A 23,269-nucleotide genomic window follows, 5' to 3' on the forward strand; every position below is an offset into this window, starting at 1 on the left:
ACACACACACACACTCACACACAAATCACTGTTTTCTAATCACAGGCGTGGCTCCAGATCCTCCCTGAAACCAAGCACTGAGCGCTGCACAGAACTTCAGATACAGCTGATGATTCAGGTGAGCAGAAAACACTGGAATAATTAAAACATTGCAATACAGAAAATCATTCACAATTAATGCAAAGGAAAAACAATGTTCGTTATCCCCCTAAAAAAAACAGCTAGTGATTATTCCATCTCTAAAGTCTTTTTTTTACAAGACAGAAGAAATAATAATAAAAATAAAAAAAAACATATTAAGTGTTTAAAGAGCATTTAAACATGAGAGGCCACTCATCAGTGACCCAAAGATCATAACATTGTTTCCATTACTGGTGCAAGAAAACACAGTAAAGTCTTAGACCATAGGTAGCATTATCTCGACATGGATATTTCCTTCTAGTAGAACCACAAATGTTAGATTGTCTCGCTGATCCGAGAATTTGTCATTGATTAATTCAAGCAGACAAGATTAGAATCCTTTATAAGAACGGTGGGGGTGAAAACACCTACGAATGTCAGGCTGCTCATCGTGAAACTCCATCTATACCTAATATGTCACCTATGATGCAAATCAGTGCGATGAGATCGTGCAGTTACTACAGCTCCTGATGGAAACAGGAAAAAATGATGGAAAGAGAGATTTTAATGTGTAAATGTACCTATGAAGCATGTATAAGAACATCTACGGCAATGTGTGTGGGCTGCTGTGATGTAGACGTGACTCAGGCTATTTAGGCTGGCTAAAACACTGATGGACTGTACTCGCACAGAGTAACACTGAGATAAGAGCGTTAGCCAATCACGCTGCAGAGATGTAAAACACACAGATTCACAACTACAGCTTTTTTCTTTTTGTTGTTTTTTTCTGTTTCTGTCTTTACACTGTACAGTTTTAGAGCAGGAGGAAAAGCCACATGGCAGTGTCCCAGGCAGTGAGTTTTAAATTCCCCATCTTGTAAAGTCGACTCCCGGAGAATTTGTGCTTGACTGATAAAGAAAAAAAAAAATTCACTGTGGTGCAAGGCAAAAAAAAAAAAAAGTATATACTGTATCAAACTGAAAAAGGAAGGATACAAGAACATAAAGAAAATAATAACTACAGCTGGTCACAGTATTTTGCATAAAAAAAACAAATCCTCCTGATTTACTTTAGATCTTCATGTTATAGCAGATATAAAGGAAAAGTGTTTGATCCAGTCAAACGTGCTTGCTGAAGTGCCTCATATTGCAGACCCCTTGGATTTTTTTTTCACATTTGATCAATTTGCCACAAACTTCAATGTATTTCAGTGGAGATTCATGACAAACCAAAGCAAAGTAAGACGCGATTGTGAATTAATATAAAAGTAATACTGGATTTTATATTTTCTGGTCATATAATCTCATAAATAATGATTTCCTGGGAAGTCCACTGAAGTTTATTAGAGAAAATTAGTGAACCAACAGCTTTAGGAAGATAAATTGTGTAGGGATCAATGCCAAATTATGGTAGAAGGTGCCTCTTGTTAGATAAGACTTAAATTTAACATCGGGACAGAACAGGTACATGTCACCTGGAAGGTTCCCATTGGTTAAATGTAAGGCAGAGGCAGCTGCTTAACCCCAGAAAATCCAGCAGGTGCCGTTTAGTTGCTGTGAAACTTAAAAATGTCTGTTCACTATTCAATCTGATTGAGCTTGGGGTATTTTGCATTTGCAAAAAGACACAGTTTGATGTTTAATTTCCTGTTGGTCTGTCAAATAAAATCCATTCAAATACACTGACGTCTGTGGTTATAAAGGGGAAAAGCTTGAAGAGCTAGGAACACCTTTACGAGGCACTATATGTCCCATCATTACAACCCAAAATGGAAATAGAACTTTCGTCCTTCTCTACTTGACCTTTTGAGACTTTGACAGCTTTAAATAGCACCTTACAAGTTTTAAAATCGCCAACATGTCTGTCCATTCACCTTCCAAGTATCCGCTCCCACATCACTGACAGCTGCACGACTCACGCCCCTTCCATGTTTTCCCTTTATGCGTCATCCGAAGGCAGTGGGACGACAACAGAATCAGGCATCTTCTATTTTTATTTGTCAGTTTATTTGGCACTAGTTGAGCCTATCTGCATCCGTGCTTTCCAGCGTCCGCTTCCGAGATGATTTGTTGCACAACAGGGCTCCAGGTTCAATGACTTCAAAATGCATTAATCAATGCGTGTGCAGACGGGGCACGTAAACAAGATGTAGACGCACCGACTCAAGTCCTAAACGGCGAGTCAAAGAGGGAATGTGTGTGGCGGCACAGCTAGGTTTCTATCTATTATCATGGCTTTCTGAGTCACTGGCTTATTTATACACATGAGCTTCAGTTAGTTTATCCGCCAGTTTGTGTGTGTTTGTGTAAGAAATACAGCAAAGAGTTTCCATGATGAACACGAAGCACACCACATAACCAGGAAGGATTAAACAGTCTAACTCTTAATGAAATCAGAATAAAGCGCATGTTGCACTATTTACAGCTTTGTATGTACACTGTGTGTGTTATTTAAATGTAAAGGTGTCCAGGAGTTGAGGGGGGGGTAAACTGACTGGCAAGGCAGCGAACAGATCCCATCGGAACGGGAGATATCAGAGGGAAGAAGGTGCAGAGGGGAACGGGAGCGACTCATCATAGAGGTGGCGGAGACGTCAAAACAGTTACCCTTTAGAGCAGGAGGTGTTGCTTCTGGTACCGTTTTAGGGAGATTCTGAGGACTTTGCGATGTGGGGTCCTGCCGGAGCTTAAAAGCACTTAGCCGTGCTCCGGCCTGAGCGCTGTGTTGGGTCTTGCTGTTGGCTGTGAGAACACAAATTGAGGCAGTGCTGCGTTGAATTTGTCTCTAGTGGACGGAGGACTGAGGTCGGGCTGCAGGGTTAGGCCGACTCGCTGGATCCAGTTGGTCGTTGGGAACCGAGCGGCGGTTCTGCTCCGGTCGGTTGGTGGCCAGGTACTTTGCTCTCATACTGGAGGTGTACTGGATGGAGAGAGGGAAGAGAAGAAGAAAAGGAAGGAACAGGAAAAAGGAACCATGGTGGACAAAGTTAAACCTTCATACAACAGATGCACCAGCAGGACGACAGCTGAACCCAGATATTTACACACACCGTTAAAAAAGAAAAGCTTTTATTCTTACTGGCATAAAATCAGATTGAATGCTTCCTTTTTTTTTACTAAATTAAGATAATTTTATTTTATTGATAAAAAAAAATAAAAAATACAGAGACGTTACAAACCTCTTCAAAGTTGTTATTTTGCCTTCAAACAATTTAGTAAAGCTTAGACGATGATGTCATAGCTTTGTAAGCTTCTAATAGGTTAATAAAAAAAAAAAAAAAAAAAAGAGTTCAATGGAGACAAAACTGTTTTTACATTGATTCTCCTTGGGTTTAATTTTCTGATAGATGTTTTATTTGAACATTTGAAGGCCAATCTGAGATTTCATTGTAGGAAGAAATCAGTTTTATTTATTTTTTTGATGAACATGTTTTTCTTTAGAATGAAAGACAAAGACGTGTGAGGATGCTGTCTGAGGCGGATACAACACAGCCTTTATCACTACCTGCTTTTAATGTGTTTTTATCTGAACTGGATTTCATACTGCTTTTATTTTCTATCTCTCTTACTGTTTTGTACTAAATTGTGCTTTATAAACAAACTTGCCTTGCCTGTTAAGAGTGAAATAAGTCCAGTATGAGCTAAAAGGCGACTCAGAGAATAAAATAAGGAACAGACATGCTAACTGCTGTGACAATCCAGTTTCCCTCTTAGGAGATGAATAAGGTCTCTTCTTGTCTTTTGGAGACATGCCCTGGTGTCATGCCCTTTTATGACTCCATCCTAAACGGGAAACATGGGGGTGACAGCATCATGCTGTGTGATTGTTTTACTGTATGAATTAGCGCAGATGGATGACATCGTCGCATAAATAGGATCAGTCACAAAGCTATAGAGTGTTTCCTTTCTTTGATAAAATGGCATCAGGACAGAGGGTCAGTGTTTTGGGCCGGCCATCATCAACCAGTGCAAAGAGCAAACAGTTGAAAATCCTGCAGGAAAACACTGTTGTTCTTTAAACAGAATTCCACCTCAGTAAACTTCAACATTCTAGGTATTTATACAGAAATAATTTTCAGCATTTTTTTTTTCCTGCCTAAATTAAAACAGGTAGATTTGATCTCCTCTTTCTTTATACAGTTTATGTAAATATCTGGTGTCAATTACAGGAAGATGGAAGGATAAACACACACATACAGGTCATGTGATCAGTCATTTGGACAGCCAGGATCTGATAACAACAGTGATTTATTATTTAGCTGCTGATTAGAGCTACGTGATGTTATCACAGATCAGGAGATGGGATTCAATTAGTTCTCTACTTCTGATGTAGTAGGTTAGCCTGGTAAAGTTAGTGGGTTTTCGTGTGATAGTTACAGAAGAAGGCTCTTTGGTTTCCACATCCCTGAAGAGGGCAGATGATCAGCTGTTTCTGTGAAAAAGACGAGCTGCGGCCATTTGTGGACGTTGGTGACAGTGGATGTGGAGAGGAAAGTGGCGGTGTGGCTGTTCGACGGTGAAAGGTGACGGGTGAGGGGGTGCACAGAAACAGCAGACACATACACCTCGACTAGAAGATGTGCACACACAGACACAGTGTGGAACAGGAGGGAGGGGAAAGCAGGACCTTCATAGGTTTGGGCTCCAGTTTTTTTTTCAGGGGTGTTGAAGTTCTCTCAAAAAAAAAATGACTGCGAGCGAACGCAGCGTTCAGACTGCAGGCACAGAACGCATCTATAGGGATCAATTACCACAGTCCACAGCATCAAAGCGAAATGATGCCAGATTTCTTTTTCCTCAACAAACACAAGCCCAGCTGTAGCCTAAGCCCAAATCACCAGTAGACAATGATCTCATTGAGGAAGACCATCATTGAAACCTTTACTTCATTTAGGACTCGTTTAGTTACCAAACGCATTCATATATGTCAAGTATTTCTTTTAGAATATTAAACCCAAAATTCAGATTACCACAAAATAAAAATAAAATTACATAAGACCAAATATGAGGCATTTTTAATCCCTATTCGAAGGTCCATGCAGTCATAGCATTGGTCCACGACAGGAAGAGGTCCAGTCCAGTGCAAACGTCTACCAGAAAACTTAAAGCATTTTATACTCCTGTTTGCTGACATGCTTTATGGACTAATTTGATTTTCCAGCAGCTCCTGCCCACATTGCCAGAGGGACCCACACCTGCAGAACTGACCAGAACAAAGTAGCACTTTGACTGGCTGCCAAGAAAACGGATCTAAACCATGTCAAGAATTAAGGAAGAACTGCTAAGTATTAACTCCACTGACGCATTAATTCATGCAAATGTAGCTCTGATTAAACAATGAATACATGAACCGTGCAGCACATGGATATCATTTAAGTAGGCTGGTGTTTCTGTCTTAAAATTAGTTTTTGGTCTTATGTAATATTGAAACTATGTCTAAACTTGATTTGAGGTTTTAATAACAATTCATGAGATAAATCGACATAAACTCTTTCAATATCTTAGTTTGTTTGGTGTAGTATGGAAGTGACAATCTGAACTGCTGTTACTAGAAAAGTGCCCTCTGTTAATATACCAATTAACTGAGATGCACCTAAAATTCATATCAGCTAGTATATTTATGTATAAATCAGTTTTGCTTAACAATAAAAATGAATACATGTAGTCTGCAAAACGTTCATAACACCTAGGTGAATTTTCACCCACTGTACATCAGAAATAGAGGCCAACAGCTGATATTCTCTTTCAGTTCACACACAAACTGCTTCTTTTCAAGCTCCAGTTATCCCAGGCTGCCAAAATGACGCTTGTAAAGTGAACCATGATCACGCTCTAGTTTGAGCAAAGATGACACTTGCTGTAGGGAAACACTTGATGTAGGGAAAAAGGACTGCCTTCCAATATCCACACACAGAATGCTGTTAGACTATAAAGATGGCCAATGATGCACACCTTCCTTCCTATTTGTGGAACAAATAAATCAAATCTCTGGGAGTCTTAAATGTTCTCCAGCTCTGCTGTGGCTATTGGAAGACAGCAGAAGGGAGAGTGTGATCTAAAAAGTGTGCACTTACAGAGGGTGGAGGGGACTCCCTGCCAATCAAGGGGGTGTTCTCACACCGGGGGTTCTGAAAGTTTGCGTTCTGGCTCCTGCATTGTAAAATACAAGGTTACTGCATGTGGTCAGTCTGCCGCCGAGCTCCTGATCTGTTCCTGAGCTCTAAGCTTCTCATTACAACTCGGATTATTGCCCCTGGATAAATGATCTTAACTATAGATGCACCTTCAGCATGGCAATATATACCAAAAATAAACATGAGGAGCCACAGGAAAATAAACATTAATACATTAATCTAATAGTATCAGGGATACTTTTGATCAATATGTTGAAAGATTTTGCAAAAATAAGGCAATAGTTCCTAAAAGGATTTATCTCATTAGAAGAACAAACCTTAAGGTGTGTTAGAACAATTTTAAATGATTGGAAGATATTAAGTTACATTAATTTGGAAAATAAATGACGATACTATATATATATATTAAAATGTCCACCTAAGCAGCCAAGAGTACTGATCTACGGCTCAGGATGTAGACCTCTGGCACCTGTCATCTGCTGACACTCCTTTATAAGAGAGTGAAGCAAAGAAGGCATTGTTGATAGAAAATAATGATAAATCTGGTTTCCATTTTGCTATATAGGAGAAATGGCAAAAATGTAAAAATAAGATAAACTTTGTATATTTTAACCTAAAGGGAAAACCCTATGTTAGCAGAAAGCTAACCCTGAAAACTATCCTGACTTTAAAACACAGGCTAAAAAACAAAACATAAGCTACATTACATTGACGTAGGTGATTGGAATAAATGGCAGATCGTTTACATGTAAGATCTTTAGTTTAATCGGCCATTTATTCAGATTACTCATGTCCATATAAACGATACAATCTGATCATATTTGTTTTTTTGTTTTGTTTTTTAGCACAAACGTATTTAAATCTGACTATGAATTTGTGACTATAAACATAGCTACAGATTGTAGTTTCATGTTAGCAAATTATTTTTTTTCCAGGAGAAGTAACTCTGATTTAATGGAGAGCTGAAGCAGCTTAATAGAGTACAATACTGGAACAAAACCTGTACAAGTTGCAGAAAACCTGGATTTATCTTCTAGCTGGACAATAGCCATAAACCTACTATCCCTACAATTAAATATTTTTTAATCAGAGGATATTGATTAATTAAATGAACCTGGATAAAGTTTAGACCAAACATTTAAAATCGCCTTATAGATGCTCGATCCATCCAACACTTTAAAATTCAAAATCTGTATTATTTCTATCTAAGTTCGCAATTCAGCTCTGGTCTGTGTTTTTTATCACTTAAAATCTAATTAAGAAGTTAATTTAAGCCTGTGGCTGTAACGTGGGATAAAATGAAAAGAAAAAGAGTTGTTCAAGGCTTTGTAAACAGGTAAGCCAAGACAAATATTCCAACACTTGGCTCCTACTTGTTTAAGACAGATAAAACATTTTTCTTGTTTGGTTTAAAAAGCATCAAGCATATTAGTTAATATGCTTTTTACTGTTGTTCTGGGCATAAAGGTTTATCCAGTGGCATCAACACGCAGCATGCAAGGTGACATCATTAGCTTATTTTATAGGAGCGCTAACATAGATTCACTGCATTTATTTGGTTTTTGAAAATACTGTGGAGATTCTGACTAAAAGAGGAATCAGGCTTTTATTCTCGAACAGGAGATCTAGATCTATTAACAATTTTCTATGATGAATATCTAACTACAGCAGCCTAAGCTGGGAAGACTTCACATCAGCAGCCTATGGCACGCAGTGTATTGGTCCTGCTAGCCTCTAGCTGGCGGTGGGTGCTAACTCACATGTATTCAGTGACGGGGGCATTGCTGACAGTGTGCGCTGTGGCGGGCAGGCTAGCTTCGCTACCGTAGCTGGAGCCACAGCTGTAGAGACTGGGCATGTGAACGCGGTACAGGTTATCGTGCACGCCGCGTGAGGCGCCCGACTCATCTTCTCCGTCCTCGTCATCCGTCCTTCAAATGGTCAGGTTAAGAGCAGGGCACGAGAGGGCATGAAGGAAAAAAGGTAGAGGGAAGGGAGATCCAAGAGAGACAACAGAGTATAAACAAGTGGTTGAAGAGGAGGTTAGGGTGAGGGGAGGGTGTACTTAAAGAGAGAGCTCCAAACATAAAACAAAAACCCAGCTGAGGCCATGCCTCAGGTAGCTGAATCAGAAGAAACGAATCATTGGCAGCATTCATCTAAAAACAACAACAAAACAAAAAAAAACATCTACTGCAAAAACAAAGAAGCCAAGAAACAGGAAGCTGCATTTCTGCTTCTTAAAGAAACTCATTTATTTAAACGGTATAAACAAAATATGCTTAAAAATATCCATGCAGTCATTGTTTTCATGCAGTCTATTTTTGAGACAGAGGATTCACTGCTGTAATTAAAGGCTGGTGTGTCCAAAAAGGATCTTATTCCTAGTAGGGCTGGGCGATAAGCCAAATATATTCCAGACAGCACGCTGAATTTCCGTCTACTTAAGACCTCCAAAATTAAAATCCTGTAATTATCGAACAGAGACTTCCTTAGCAAACTACATTTAAAGGGAGTTTAATATTTCACAATTCTCCTAACTGCATCCGTCTCATCCGTTCTCTCCAGGAGCTTCATGGTGACAACATACCTACGTAGAACCTATTTATGAATGAAAACCACTCAGGACCAATGGACTGGTTAAAAGCAGGAGTGCATTTAGCTGCACCAAAGAGGAGTCCCCTGATGAGGCTACAGTCCAGCTGACAGTCTAACAAATTTTGAATCAATAGATAGAAAACTCTGCAGGTTGTAGGCTGCTGTGCAGATGAGTTAGACTCCAGGAAACATCAAGGAACCACACAGAGAAGCTGCTGCTTGGACAAAACAAGGGGCAGAGCTGGTATTCTCATCTAAGAAGAAGAAATCACACTAGAGTCAGATGATGACCATTGTCTTTACTAATGCCTGCTTAGGGTGACTAAGTTGATCAGTGGCTAAAACAGCTTTTATTCAGCTCTTTATGCAGCTGTTTTCAGCCTGTGTCACAGTTGTTAACGAATGCTAATGTTTAAAAAAGTTTTCTGTTTCATCATATAGATTTTAAACCAAACATACCATATTGTTAACTGATCACTGGTCTGATGACTGTCAGGTCACCTCTCCCAATACGGTCAGTTCATTATCGTGGGATTTTTCTTTTCTTTAACTCATCAAGCAATGATTGTTGCAAATGCATTTAGCTGTCAATTCTACTACAACTGCAAGTGGAAACAATGATGTGGAATAAAAAGGCGGTCACAAGATTTTGTATTATCTTATGTTTTAAGTGTTTGACATTATTAAAGTGCCTTTTGAAGATATTTAGGATCATATTGAGCTGATATTGTCCCATAAAGTGTTATTGTTCTGCTATCTGGGCCAATTTATATTAGTTTAAATCTGTAATACAAAAAGTCACAAACCAATTTTCTTCCCCAGAAATGCTCTGTTTATATAAAAAGAAAAGAAAAAGATACAATATACTGGAAGGAAATTGTTTTTACTAACTTGATTCCAATTTTTCAAAATGATCCCAGCGGTGCAAAGGAACCCAGCATTTTACATGTACCATCAAAATCCCCTAATGTATAGTTGTAATATTTAGGTAATATCGCCCAGCCCTAATTCCAAGAAGGCTGGTTTTCTTTATTAAAGTCGTGCATTTTGAATGTGCTTCATAGAAAGTAAGGCAAAGAAAGGTATTAGGAAAAAAGGAGATAATGTGGCTGAACTGATAAAACCATTTTCAGACATAAAAATGGTTAAAAAATGTCAAAACGGCCAGCAACGTAACGAAATGAGGCATAAAAAAAGAAATCAAATAAAGATGTGTGCTGATTTGGAAGTTGGATCTCTGGCTACAGTGCTGGAGACAACATGTAGGCAAAAAGGTACACGCTCACATCAAAAACTCATTCTTTTTCCTTAGAGGATCTTCTATATCTCTGCATAAACATTGTTATCACATGTTTTAAAGAGATAAAAATGAAAGAAGCTATTTAGTTTACACAAAAAAGTACAATGACACATCTCACCACCAGATGGCGGTATTCTGCCAGTTAAATAACATGGACAGTGCTGCACAGTCCCTGCATTACTGAACCCACTGAGGGGTCATTAATTTCAGATACAGACATATTTATCCTGCTGGGCCAAACACCTGTATTGCTTTTGATCCAAACCCAACAGAGAAACACAAAAACACCACTATCTACGCACAGCTTTGTTACAATAGGACTGAAATCCATCACTGCGCATGAAGCTTACGTCTGTTGAGCCAATTGCGATGCTGAATTATCTGATCATAGTGGTTTTCAGTTCCCTCAATATGTACCATCATTCGCTGAAGCCCGAAGCATTTCCAAATCAGGACAGGAGGCAGAGAAGAAGGGGAAGGAACAGAAGGAGAGAAGTGGGACACAGGGCAAAAAAAAACAAAACAAGAAGAAGTGTGGTGTGGTGGCATACTGTCCAACACAATATGGATGCTCCGAGTCCGTAGAAAACAGGAGTTGTAGAAACATACAAAAAAAATGATCAGAGGAACTGGTGGTGATGAGGGCAGACGATAAAATAAGAAATGGATGCAGAGACAGGCAGCAAGGGGAATGAAGATATAACAGTTTACACCCAAAGCAATGACATGCATGGGGGCCCTAAGGAGATTCTGGTTGAGGCATTTTGCATTGTTTTCTGTTAGGCAGCAGAGCAGTTCACGGTTATCTACATGTGAGTCATTAGTGAGCAGGTTAACTTAGGGGTGAAGAAAGAGCTGTTTAGTCTGTATGCAGGTTTTCCATTGTATCGTTAGCCATGACTCAACTATACCCTCCCTCCACTGGAGACAGGATCTCCTAAATGTTGCTACTTTTTTCCCAATACTTTCTAAGGTCAATATAAGGTCAGGAAAAATGAAACACAAAGAAATATTACATTTGTTTATGTTTTTTAATCTTAGTTTACTCAGACTGTTATACCAACTGCATAATATTTTAGCAGAATGAGCAGAGCTACCTCGACCAATGGAAAAATCTCATACAAGCATGAAAGGAGCTGTGCAGGAGTGTGTGTGGGTTACCTCTTCCTTGGCCAGGTGTGTGGCACACTGCACACAATAGAAGAGAACATGAGGGCAGTGACGAAGGAGAACAGAACCAGGTAGATAAGACCTTCGACCCCATCGTAACACAGCCCCGTCAAAGCCTGGACGTAGTCCTTTATGGGAGAAGAGAAGAGACGAGTCAGCTGGGGAGCAGGGCTTGGATTTCTATCCTCCAGCAAAGAAATCATGACTCACCATATGTAGGCTGCGGCAGTCAACCAGGGCGGTCAGCTGGTGGAGGCCGACCTCGGTAGAATTCAGCACCAACTGGATTTGCTCAAGATTCTCCTGCAAACCCGACATGAAAGGTTGTGGGCTTAGTACAAGAGATGACAATATAACTCTAATGCGATATATGTGGCTGAGTTTTAAGCAAACGGACCTTGGCGGTAGCATAATCACGTGTTGCTGATCTCAGTAGTTCTGCCACGTCATCCTGCATCTCCACCAAAGCTTTGTGACTTCCTGACAGCCTCTACAGAACAAACAAGATACCAGAGACTGAGCTTTTTGATCAAAAACAAATCTGAGAAAATTAGAAATGAGGGAAAAGACTATTTTAAAGTAAGTGCAATACTGAGAGACATTTTTACCTGCTGGAAAGGGTTCACTTTTCCAGAGCTGCACCTCAGGTAATACTGCAGGATTTCTGGGAAAGAATCAACAGATTGGTATCAGTGTAATAATACTACAGACATACACAATTAGGGACGCACAATATAATCGGCCCCCCTATCGGTATCGGCCTTAAAACTGAATATCGGACATTGGCCACCCCACCGATATTTAACCCGATATTTGATCAGCTTCTGAGTTTCTAAAGTCTAAAAACTTNTCAGACACACCTGGATTAATCAGTTTGTTCAGTAATGAAAGACAGGAAACAAAGGAGCTGGCTTAAGTTCAGGAAGTAGGGGAGTTTGGAATACAACGCTGTGTAGTGACTCCTGCAGCTCTCACTCCAGCTGCTGTCAATATGTTTTATTCATCCCAATGCAGCAGCTATTCCTACAAATTATGCCAATTTTCCTCTGACACGTTTTTCTTCCACTTAACTTTTAATTACAAGGTTTGGAAAATGCTCTGTGTGAACAGACAGAGGCTTTTTTTAAAGACACCCTGTGGGGTATTTTGTGCTGCTAGACAATCTGGTCTGAATGTTTGTTAAATAAAAATGGTTATCTGACCATCGCTCTGTTGTAATGTAAAGATCCTATTCCTTTTTTGAAGAAACGGCATCAACAATGTAGCTCTAATAACATCTTTTTTTCAAAACGCTCCCATATGTCACCCCTGTACGGTTGCAGAATCTGAACTCTGAAATCACATTCTGACCTCCATCTAATCTAAATGGGTCGACCTGTCTGAAGGGAATAACAAAAGATCAGTCAAGCAGGGGTTCATGGCTGCTTGTTTATCCCAAAAACTAAAATCTGAATAGAAAAACAGCCGGTTGTTGAGCTGAAAGCACATGTGATCATATGCATTTTAAAATTTCTTCTCAAGATGGAGTCACAAGCTAAAAGAAACTGGACAGATACCACTATCTGTTAGATCATGGCATTAGATCTACTTGTATCTGGTTAATATATAATATAATTTGTATTTTATGTTTTTTCATCAAATCTTGGCCTGATACTGTCAGTCCACAGAAGACTCCAGCTCTGGATCATCTTTTATCGTTGGGAAGAGAACCATTTAGGATGTGGATAAAGAACACAGGAAGCCCATTAGTGGATATGAGCAAAATGCAGACAGGCAACATGACCAAGCAGACAATCACACATATTAGCAGTTTTCCTCTTGTTTCTTGCTGTTTCTTGTCTAATATATAGTGGTTTTCAGTGAGTACACCAAGAACAAGCAGCAGCGGTGCATTGTGCTGCATTTGTACCTCATCAAACGGCAGCACCTCCACGGAGAGAGAGGAAGTGCTGCTGTTCAGGAACCATGTGTGATAAAGACCAACCACACAGATCACTCAAGCTCCAAAAGCTTTGAAGTGTCAAACGAGGCTGAGGATGGGAGGGGGGGGAGAAGGGAAAAGGGAGAAGTGAATTTGGAAAACAAAGAACATGAAGAGGAAGATGTAAAAGAACATGACTAAAGTCTAGACTAGAAGAGAGAAGTGGATAAAGACAGGCTGTTTCAGCAGGCCAACTAGGTGTCTTTTTTTAATACATATAAATTCACCAAAGTGTTTACTTTTCTTTTCCACCTGGAGTTGAAACTCCACAGCAATGCCATTTTCAATGACTACTTATTTTTGTCCAGCTTTAACATCGGTATCGATATCGGTTATCGGCTACATGAGTTTTAAAATATCGACATATCGGATATCGGCCAAAATCCCAATATCGTGCATCCCTATACACAATATGAGGTTTCATTACAAAACGGCTTTTATCTTCATACTAAGGCAACATTTTTGTTCTACCAAACAGTTGGGGAATGTCTATGTTCTATAGCCAGAAAATGAAAGGAAACTAGAGTCATTAGCTGTGTGGGAGGCGGGTTAATAAACCAAGCAGAGGAGGGAATATGAAAGAAAAGATGAAAAATGGAGAATAAATGGAGCGAATAGGCTCAAATTGTAAATGAAAATGCAAAGGATTCTTTCTGTAACGCCCTTGAGACCAGCAGGAAGGAGACATGGTTTCTGATGCACAGCAGCCCGCAGAGGGAGAGACAGTAAGAGCTGTTAGAAACCAGGGTGTCAATCAAACGCAATCCCACTGGATGCGCTCAGTTGCACACAAACAAAAAAACCCAGCTGGTTAAAAATAGAAGCAACGGCGTCTGCGGCTTAGGCTGTCAAAAGTCGAGTCGACACGTCTTTGCTTCTCCGTCAACCCAAACGGACAACAAGTTCATCATTTATGAACCACCTCTGAGAAGCAGCAGGGCTGTATTGTTTCTGCCTGCGTACCTTGATCGATGACTGCGTTTTCTTTGGTCACGCTGGTGATGTAGGCATCTGGAGAGACGCAGAAGTCACTGGCTGACTGTAAGAGGTTAAAACACATATAAGAGAACAAGCGCACACTGGCTCCAGCAGTAGGTAGGGATTACATCACTGCAGAACCGGAGAGCTCGGCTGTGTTGCCATGGTTAACTTACAGCAGCGGCAGCCAGCTCGAGGCCCAGAGAACCCCAGCTGATTATCAGAGTCAGAACCCCAAGGAAGCAAACTCTAGATGGGAAAAAGGAAAAAGCTGATATTAAACTCACTGACAAAACACAAGTCAGAGTTCTTGGAGATACATGCTCACAAAACAGACAATGTTTTATTCGGTCCAATCAAAGGCAGTTTGGTGGGGATGATGCAACAGCTCTTACCCAATCAGAGTGCCCCGAGAGTTGCGAATGAGACCAAAGAGGACCAGCAGACAGATGAGGACGTCAAACAGTAGCAGAGCAAGATAACCCAACCACCTACAGACCACAAACAGGGAAATGTTATACCACAGGAGAGGATATCAAGACCTACACAAGGCCAAATTAACATGAGGAAGGAATGCTTGTAAATGTATGATCAGATAGGTGATGGAAATAACCCTGATGACCTCATTATCAAGTCCTCTATTAGATGGGCTATAGCAGGCAGAGGGTGGACCTTTAGTCCTCAGTTTGTTTTAGAAGCAGAAAAAATGTGCAATGCCAGGGAGCACACTGGGATGGGTTCAGGAATGCAGCCATTTCCAAAACCCTTATAGGCTGTTCCTGGACAGCCTGGGCTGCCCGCACTGTGAAGGCCGGGCTGATGATTTAGTGTAGTATGTGGAAGAAGTATGTGCAGGTTCTTATAGATAGGCTTTCATCTGATTAAATTCAGTGATTAATCATCAATGCTAACATTTATGCTTAATAACAACATGGATAATTATCTATTAAGGTCAAATAAGATGGATTTCAAAAGTTTTGAGTTTACTGACCTGTAAAAGTCAAAGGCCTCTGTTTTTTGGGCTAAGTCCTCCAGGGAGATGTCAGTGTTGGACCAGAAGGGGACATCCACCATCAGCCTAACCAGCTCATCTAACTGTCCTTGCAGCTTCTGGACGATGGCCACATAGTCCGTCTGCTCCTGAAAGGTTGTCTCTAACTGGGCCAGGTTCTCCTCCACTGTCTGGTTTAAGGCTAGGGCATTGTCTGTCACCTAAACAAAATGAGATAACGTCGATAAAGTCAACCCAGTAAATGTACATGGATATTTCAGAGTAAAATATCCAGAACTCTTGGATTTAGCTCACCAGTTTCTCCACTCCAGATACGGTGCGGTTGGCGTGACGAAGGGAGTATGCCAGGCGACTGGCTCCATCACTCGACTCCCCGTTTCCATAGAATCCAACAGCAATTCCAGCACTACACCAAAACAGGAATCAATCAATTAACAATTCATGATTCTAAACAAAAGCATCCATGCAGAGAAGCAAATAAAACAAACATCTTATCATAAGCAACATACCATAGAAGATTAGGTCATGCTTTAAAGGGACATAACGCTGAGGAGCTGGGTGCAGTTCATCTGTTAGCCACCAGGAGGCAGCACTGTCAGAGCACCATCAGACATGATTCACACCATACATGCTCTCTCACACACAATAATTGGGTCACCAGACCACAAATAATGCATCCCTCAGCAGGGCTCTGCCCACATGTATGCAGCACCGAAACAAACTTTTCTCTAAAACATCACCAACAATACAATTTTTTTTTGTTGCATCTAATCCATTCCTCCCCCACTCGCCCTCCTTTAACCCCACTATGCTTATAGATCTCATCCCCCCACAGCCCCAGAAAGCTTGTGCTCCCCCCTACTCTGCCTTTCTTTTGTGTGCTTTATGTACACAGCTCTACTGTACTCTGCTGCTGTCTGCATGCATGCAAGCACTAGACGGGTTTGAAGAGGTGAATTTATGGGCATTGTTAAGACAATTCATTCAGGCTCATTAGATATGTAATAGCTCCATTATACATCTGTCTTTACGACGTACATATATCCTCCGGGGGTCTGTTTGCAGGAGCTTTTTGTTCTCTGCATGTTGATGAACACATAAGCTATTAACCTCAGCCATCCTTCTAACTCTACTCTCTAATTCACTCCTTTCTCCCTTTTAATCTTTCTCTCAACTGATATTTGTTCGACCTGCTAATCATATCCAGTCATTTTCTTCAGCCAGCCCCTTTAAATATTTTAGAAATATTAATTAAATAAAAAGAATGTTTTAGATTAATGGGAAATATAATTTAGAACCAGAAAACAATGATTCTTCTCAGCATTAGCCCATTAAATCTGAAGTGTCCTGACATCATGAGCAGGAAGCGTGCTGCTGCACGTAAATTAGCACCTCAAAGCGCACGTATAACAAGCTCAGTGGAAAAGCTGTGAATGCAGGAAAAAAAAGTGTTTATGATGAATGTTAAGTTAAAACTCAGTCACCAAAGTCGTGCTCAAAAAAAAGTAGAATTAGTCAAAAACACAGAAACTGAGATTCATTAAGAGGAAGAGCTGTTAAAAATAGGTTGAATGGGTTTCAGTAACAAAATGTGCAACCTGTACTATTATGGGGTAGAATCCCAAAAAAATAAGCAAAAATATTATCAGATACATAAAAATTCCTTTTTTTTTTTTTTTTATCAAACTCCAAAAAGGGAAAAAATGCATATTTACATTTCTAAAAAAGATATTAAATAGCAAATATTTATAATATATCAAAAACATTTCATTTCGTCCAGGACATTTTTGTTTCCCTCTGTTTTATTCTCCAAAATAAATCATTAATGATCAGATATGCCGGCTGTGATTTAATGGATCCTGCTCCCCTCAGCCTACTGGCCTGTTTCTTTCCGGGAACAAAACCACACTGGAACACAAACGGAGGAAGTCCACATGTAACTGGCACAGAGCCAAAAATAGGCGATGATGTCATATCAAATGGTGGACAAAGAATCATGGGCAATAGTTGTGCACACACAAAAAAACAAACATGCCAAAAACATAACTGTTCTAAAGCAAATCAAATCCTGGGTAACAATATTATAACAAATCATAAAGTATTAAAAATCTACAGAAACCCTCTCTCCCCTCAGTCACACAGATAGCTTCCCATGACTGTATAATTCATTTCTAGTCTCTGCATCAGATCTGCTGCTGTCTCCATGGCAACCTTTCTAGGGCAGGCAGAGAGTTGGATTGGAGAGAAATAATAAATAAAGGCTGAAAGAGATGGAGAAGAGGAAGTGGGAGGAAAAGTCTCAGCTGAGTATAAGATGCTCCTAGTCTGCAGCGCCGACCATAGAGATCAGCATTTGACCTGCAGAGGGGTCGCCTGGGTAAAATATCCCCACGTTTGTACGCAGCGAGCATCATATAGACAAAAGTTAGCAGCTTTTAAACCAGAATTTAGATTTCAGAAAGAGCCTTCAAATAAAATGTTAAAAACTGTTTAATTAGAGCATATTTATTAAAATATGGGGGGAAATACTGCAATCCATTCAAACCATTTGCGACGGAAAAATATTTTTGTTTACACTCTTGTTTTCAATTGATCCGATTCAAGAAATCTTAAACTCATGAGTCGGCATAAATTCTCAGTCGTTTGGGTCATGAAACTCAACATAAAACTCAGGACTTTCTGTTCAACTGGTGCATAAATATATATAGAGGCCATGAGGCTTTAATAAGCAAACAGAAAACTATAGCATTCCCAACTCTAGGCAGAATAATGATCAAACAATTTCCCCAAATAAACCAAAATGGTTTATAAGAAAAACATATGATCCATTTTCCAAAGCCATGTTAATGCTCATAACTAAATCCTGCAGACAATCTGAGCTAGAATTAACAAAGCTCCTATTAGTGGTGACTGGGCTTAAACAATATAACCGAATATAATTGAAATGAAGGGTGATTATTCAATTATTGAAACAATCATGAACCAAGTTAATAATCAGTTAATCGTTAACTGGAGTATAGAGACTTTAAATCAAGAAATTTCTCCCCTTTAATTAAATATTGGGCTATTTTGAAGATTATGCTGCTGCTTCTAAATAAACCCAATAATCTGAATCCTCAATCATCTTTTACATGTTTGCCAATTAGGGATTAAACAGATAGATTAATCGTAATAAATTAATCAAAGAAAGAACTGCTAAAAGAGAAACCCAGTCAAAGCAGCAACTAAATCAAAACCAGACCAAATATGTATACATTTAGGATAAAAAAAAAACATCTTTGTCTGTAAATATGGTCTATCCAGAGCTGCTTTAGTGGCATAACATTGCCTAGTTTAAAAAGTCTACAGATTATACAATAGAGTCTTTGACATCCTTGCATTCATCTGGAAAAACTCATCCACTTACTAAATAAAGATAAACACATGCCATAACTGTTTCTGCTGTGTAAACTCCCCAAATCTGAACCTTTCAATTAGTTATATTGTTTTTGCATTCCTATTGATAAACAAGGTCATATTCCATATGTGCAATAAGTCCGTCCAGAGGAGAGACGTCTTCCTTCCTTCCCTTTTTTCTCCTGTTTATTTATGGTTGGAAATATCTGCTTCTTCAATTACACCTCGTTTAAGCAAGCTCTGCTGCATTTCAACAAAATTACTGTCAAATAATAGACATGGGCCTGACAGACAAATAGTTTAAAGCCAACTGTCGGTAATTAGAGGCACCTTCTGTGTCAGTAGAAGCCCCACAGAAACAGAGCTGGTTTGTTAGCAGAGCAAAGCCAAGAAAGGAGCCCTGGTCAGACGATTGCAGATCTGAAAGCACACACCGCTCAGCCTAAATTAGCCCACAGAGTAAGTTGTGCTGATTAATCGCCGTGGGGAGATTTAACAGAGCTTTAGGGGAAAGTTAAGAGTTTCAGGCAGCTGGGTAAGGGTCAATTCCTTAATTAGGGTTAAGACAAACTGGACTCTAAGGACTCGCTACAGCCTGAGCCATAGCAACAGAGCGGAGGTTAAACCTGCCAAATAGGTAGTTTTTGAGTAAAAACCAAGCTTTAATCATTTAGCCTCTCACCTGCAGACTAGCGTGGCGATGATGACGCACCACGCGGTGCAGCAGCAGTCGGCAGTGGGCTGATGGGAGTGCGAATGGGAATGTGACGGGTCTTCCTTCTTGCATCTTCGGCAGCAAAGCCAAAAGGAGTAGATGAGCAGGAAGATCAGGTCCAGGCCCAAACACAGCAAAGCCACGGCACCAATGAGCAAAATCGACTAGAGACATGAAAGAGGGAGAAAGAACATGATAGAATTTGTATTTAGTCATAGACATCGTTGCCATAGTTTCTTTTAAATGTGGTTATTACAGTCAGCATGCAAAAAAAAGAAAAAAACGAGTCAGACTTGTCTTTATAACTGGGAAGGAGAACATTTAGGAAGTGGATACAGAAGACAGGAAGCCTGTGAGCTGATAGGAGCAGTAAGCAGATCGCCTGCATGATTTAGCAGTAAGGGTGTAACAACGCATCCAGCTCACGAGACCAGAGCAGATTTCAGCTTTATTTTGGGGATAATTGAAAATCCCAGTTTTTATTTTTACAGAGTAAATGTGTCACATACAATTTAAAGCATCTGTCATCAGTGTTAAACACAAGCATCCAATTTACACTTATGGTCCATATGACTGACCAATTCTAACCTAACAATATTAAAGCTGCTTCTTTCTGCGTGGTGCAACAAATGGGATAAAACTTTCAGACTCAATGGATCAACACCTACATATATCAGGTTATCATCAGTATTGCAGAATCTTCACACTGGACCTTACACAGCTCGGGTTGAGCTCCTCTCGGACATATTCAACCCTGACCTCCAAATAGTATGCAAAATTTACTTTTATCTGAAATTAGGACTTCAAACCACTGAGCATCACTACATTTTTATCTCCCTAGCTCTTAAAAAAGAAATGCACTAATGGGCTATATGCTCAACTCCACTACTTCCTGAACTTCACCTCAGTCACTATGATGAGAATGATCAGACACACCTGGATTAATCAGTTTGTTCAGTAATGAAAGACAGGAAACAAAGGAGCTGGCTTAAGTTCAGGAAGTAGGGGAGTTTGGAATACAACCAATGTCCTGGATCCATCGCTGTGTAGTGACTCCTGCAGCTCTCACTCCAGCTGCTGTCAATATGTTTTATTTCATCCCAAAATATTTAAATGAACATTGCTTTGCAATTCTCTAAATGCAGCAGCTATTCCTACAAATTATGCCAATTTTTCTCTGACACGTTTTCCTTCCACTTAACTTTTCATTACAAGGTTTGGAAAATGCTCTGTGTGAACAGACAGAGGCTTTTTTTAAAAATGGTTATCTGACCATCGCTCTGTTGTAATGTAAAGATCCTATTCCTTTTTTGAAGAAACGGCATCAACAATGTAGCTCTAATAACATCTTTTTTTCAAAACGCTCCCATATGTCACCCCTGTACGGTTGCAGAATCTGAACTCTGAAATCACATTCTGACCTCCATCTAATCTAAATGGGTCGACCTGTCTGAAGGGAATAACAAAAGATCAGTCAAGCAGGGGTTCATGGCTGCTTGTTTATCCCAAAAACTAAAATCTGAATAGAAAAACAGCCGGTTGTTGAGCTGAAAGCACATGTGATCATATGCATCTTACAATTTCTTCTCAAGATGGAGTCACAAGCTAAAAGAAACTGGACAGATACCACTATCTGTTAGATCATGGCATTAGATCTACTTGTATCTGGTTAATATATAATAGAATTTGTATTTATGTTTTTTCATCAAATCTTGGCCTGATACTGTCAGTCCACAGAAGACTCCAGCTCTGGATCATCTTTTATCGTTGGGAAGAGAACCATTTAGGATGTGGATAAAGAACACAGGAAGCCCATTAGTGGATATGAGCAAAATGCAGACAGGCAACATGACCGAGCAGACATTCACACATATTAGCAGTGTTCCTCTTGTTTCTTGCTGTTTCTTGTCTAATATATAGTGGTTTTCAGTGAGTACACCAAGAACAAGCAGCAGCGGTGCATTGTGCTGCATTTGTACCTCATCAAACGGCAGCACCTCCACGGAGGGAGAGGAAGTGCTGCTGTTCAGGAACCATGTGTGATAAAGACCAACCACACAGATCACTCAAGCTCCAAAAGCTTTGAAGTGTCAAACGAGGCTGAGGATGGGAGGGGGGGCAGAAGGGAAAAGGGGGAAGTGAATTTGGAAAACAAAGAACATGAAGAGGAAGATGTAAAAGAACATGACTAAAGTCTAGACTAGAAGAGAGAAGTGGATAAAGACAGGCTGTTTCAGCAGGCCAACTAGGTGTCTTTTTTTAATACATATAAATTCACCAAAGTGTTTACTTTCCTTTTTCACCTGGAGTTGAAACTCCACAGCAATGCCATTTTCAATGACTACTAACAGCAGACAAACACCTCCTGCAGCCGTTTAGAAACAGCGACGGTGCATTTCTAGGGGACTCCGGAGAGTAACGCAATCCGAGCCCTTCCAGGAGCTTCCTGCCGCTGCAGCGTCTAAGAGGCTTTTTGTATCAGTTATTTAATTTCCCCGTCCAAAAGACGTGATTTGTCCAAGCTGGGTTTAGTGGGATGTGAGACTAAGTCACGCTTACAAGAACGATGATAACTATTGTGTAGGGGTTAGCAGGTGTGACCACGACACCGTCTCATCATCTCAACTTTGTTAGTTTTTATTAACCAAGGGCAATAATGTCCATCTTGTTTTAGAGAGCAAACTGCTGACATTTTTTATGATACCTTATATTTCCAATATTAAATCTTGATTCTGGATGTCCCTTCTTAAATATTAAGGAACTCTACCTCTCAGGATTTCCTCCTGACAATCACTTTAACAGATGTGTAATCCACATGTGGAGAGCTGCTTTTTAAATCGCAGTCAGATTGGCTGGTCTGAGGGTTTAAAAGTTGCTAAAGGTTCAACTTGATGGAAGTGATTGGCTCAGTAACAAGCTCCCTGATGAAAAGAGTCAGGTGTTTTTATCGTAGCTCTCAGGACTGCAGGGTTGGAGGTTTGGCACCACTGGGCTGCACCATTTTCATTGCAGCTTTGGGCTCATGTTCTAAAGGGTAAACATCCTCCCTAAGCTAAAGTCTTCAGCTGTCTATGTTCTCTATATAATGCAATGTACCGCCATCAGGACTGGAGTCTTTTTACCATTCTTCCTACTAACAATCATCATGATGCATTTGCCCATGGCAGGGCTACTGAGCTTGTGGTGATAAGATTTTAGTTTCCCGCAGCAAAGATAAGGCCAGAAAGCTGCATGCTTCTCCCATCTGACCAGAGCAAGTTCAAGTTCCTGTCCCCTTTCATAACCAAGGTTAACCATTAAAGACCGTTAACTGCTTTTTGCCCAGCAAGCCACTGTGGGTCAGAGGTGTCAAACTCTTGTTCTTTAGGATGTCCTTCCTGCTACTGTCCGAGGTTTCCCTGGTCTAACACATCTGAGGTAGACGGCTGAATTGAATCCTCAACGTGAAGTCTGGCTTCACAGAGCACTGCTAGCAATCTATCTGAAAGTGGACATATGTCAGGGCTACATTGTATCTTTTAAGGGGAAAAAAGAGTGTGCATGCAGGTACAGATTTCACCCTTTTCAATTGTATTTTGCTCCTAAAATAAGTCAGGCTTACGAATATATCAGTTCGTCTAACTGATTTCAGTCTCTTCACATTAATGACAAATCTTCCTCATGCTCAAAGGTTACCTGTGGAGTACCACAGGGATCACTGGTAGGACCAATTCTCTTTACTGTATATATGCTCCCAATCGGTAGAATTATTGGACAGCATGGGATTAATTTCCACTGTTATGCTAATGATAATCTGTCCATAAATCCAGATGAAGCTAACCCATTAGATAAATTGCAGGCATGTCTTGAAGACATAAAAACCTGG

The 23,269-nt window shown here is 40.1% G+C and overlaps 1 protein-coding gene across 2 annotated transcripts in view; it reads right to left on the minus strand.

The window, feature by feature from the left end:
• Window positions 1-36: 36 nt before the first annotated feature.
• Window positions 37-23,269, minus strand: part of LOC107099336 (protein tweety homolog 3-like) — a 32,751-nt gene continuing 9,518 nt past the window's right edge. For both annotated transcript variants that reach the window (XM_015397410.1, XM_015397412.1), the window contains exons 3-15: window positions 19,372-19,568; window positions 15,588-15,699; window positions 15,273-15,493; window positions 14,677-14,772; window positions 14,458-14,530; window positions 14,267-14,342; window positions 11,931-11,986; window positions 11,720-11,812; window positions 11,533-11,625; window positions 11,314-11,450; window positions 8,015-8,185; window positions 6,195-6,270; window positions 37-3,040 (exon numbers count right to left, since the gene is read on the minus strand). In XM_015397410.1, coding sequence (XP_015252896.1) covers window positions 2,906-3,040; window positions 6,195-6,270; window positions 8,015-8,185; window positions 11,314-11,450; window positions 11,533-11,625; window positions 11,720-11,812; window positions 11,931-11,986; window positions 14,267-14,342; window positions 14,458-14,530; window positions 14,677-14,772; window positions 15,273-15,493; window positions 15,588-15,699; window positions 19,372-19,568 — 1,536 coding nt within the window. In that variant the 3' untranslated portion in view covers window positions 37-2,905. The remainder of the gene's footprint in view (window positions 3,041-6,194; window positions 6,271-8,014; window positions 8,186-11,313; window positions 11,451-11,532; window positions 11,626-11,719; window positions 11,813-11,930; window positions 11,987-14,266; window positions 14,343-14,457; window positions 14,531-14,676; window positions 14,773-15,272; window positions 15,494-15,587; window positions 15,700-19,371; window positions 19,569-23,269) is intronic.

Source organism: Cyprinodon variegatus, unplaced genomic scaffold (assembly GCF_000732505.1).
Source record: "Cyprinodon variegatus isolate N-32 unplaced genomic scaffold, C_variegatus-1.0 Scaffold860, whole genome shotgun sequence".
Taxonomy (NCBI): domain Eukaryota; kingdom Metazoa; phylum Chordata; class Actinopteri; order Cyprinodontiformes; family Cyprinodontidae; genus Cyprinodon; species Cyprinodon variegatus.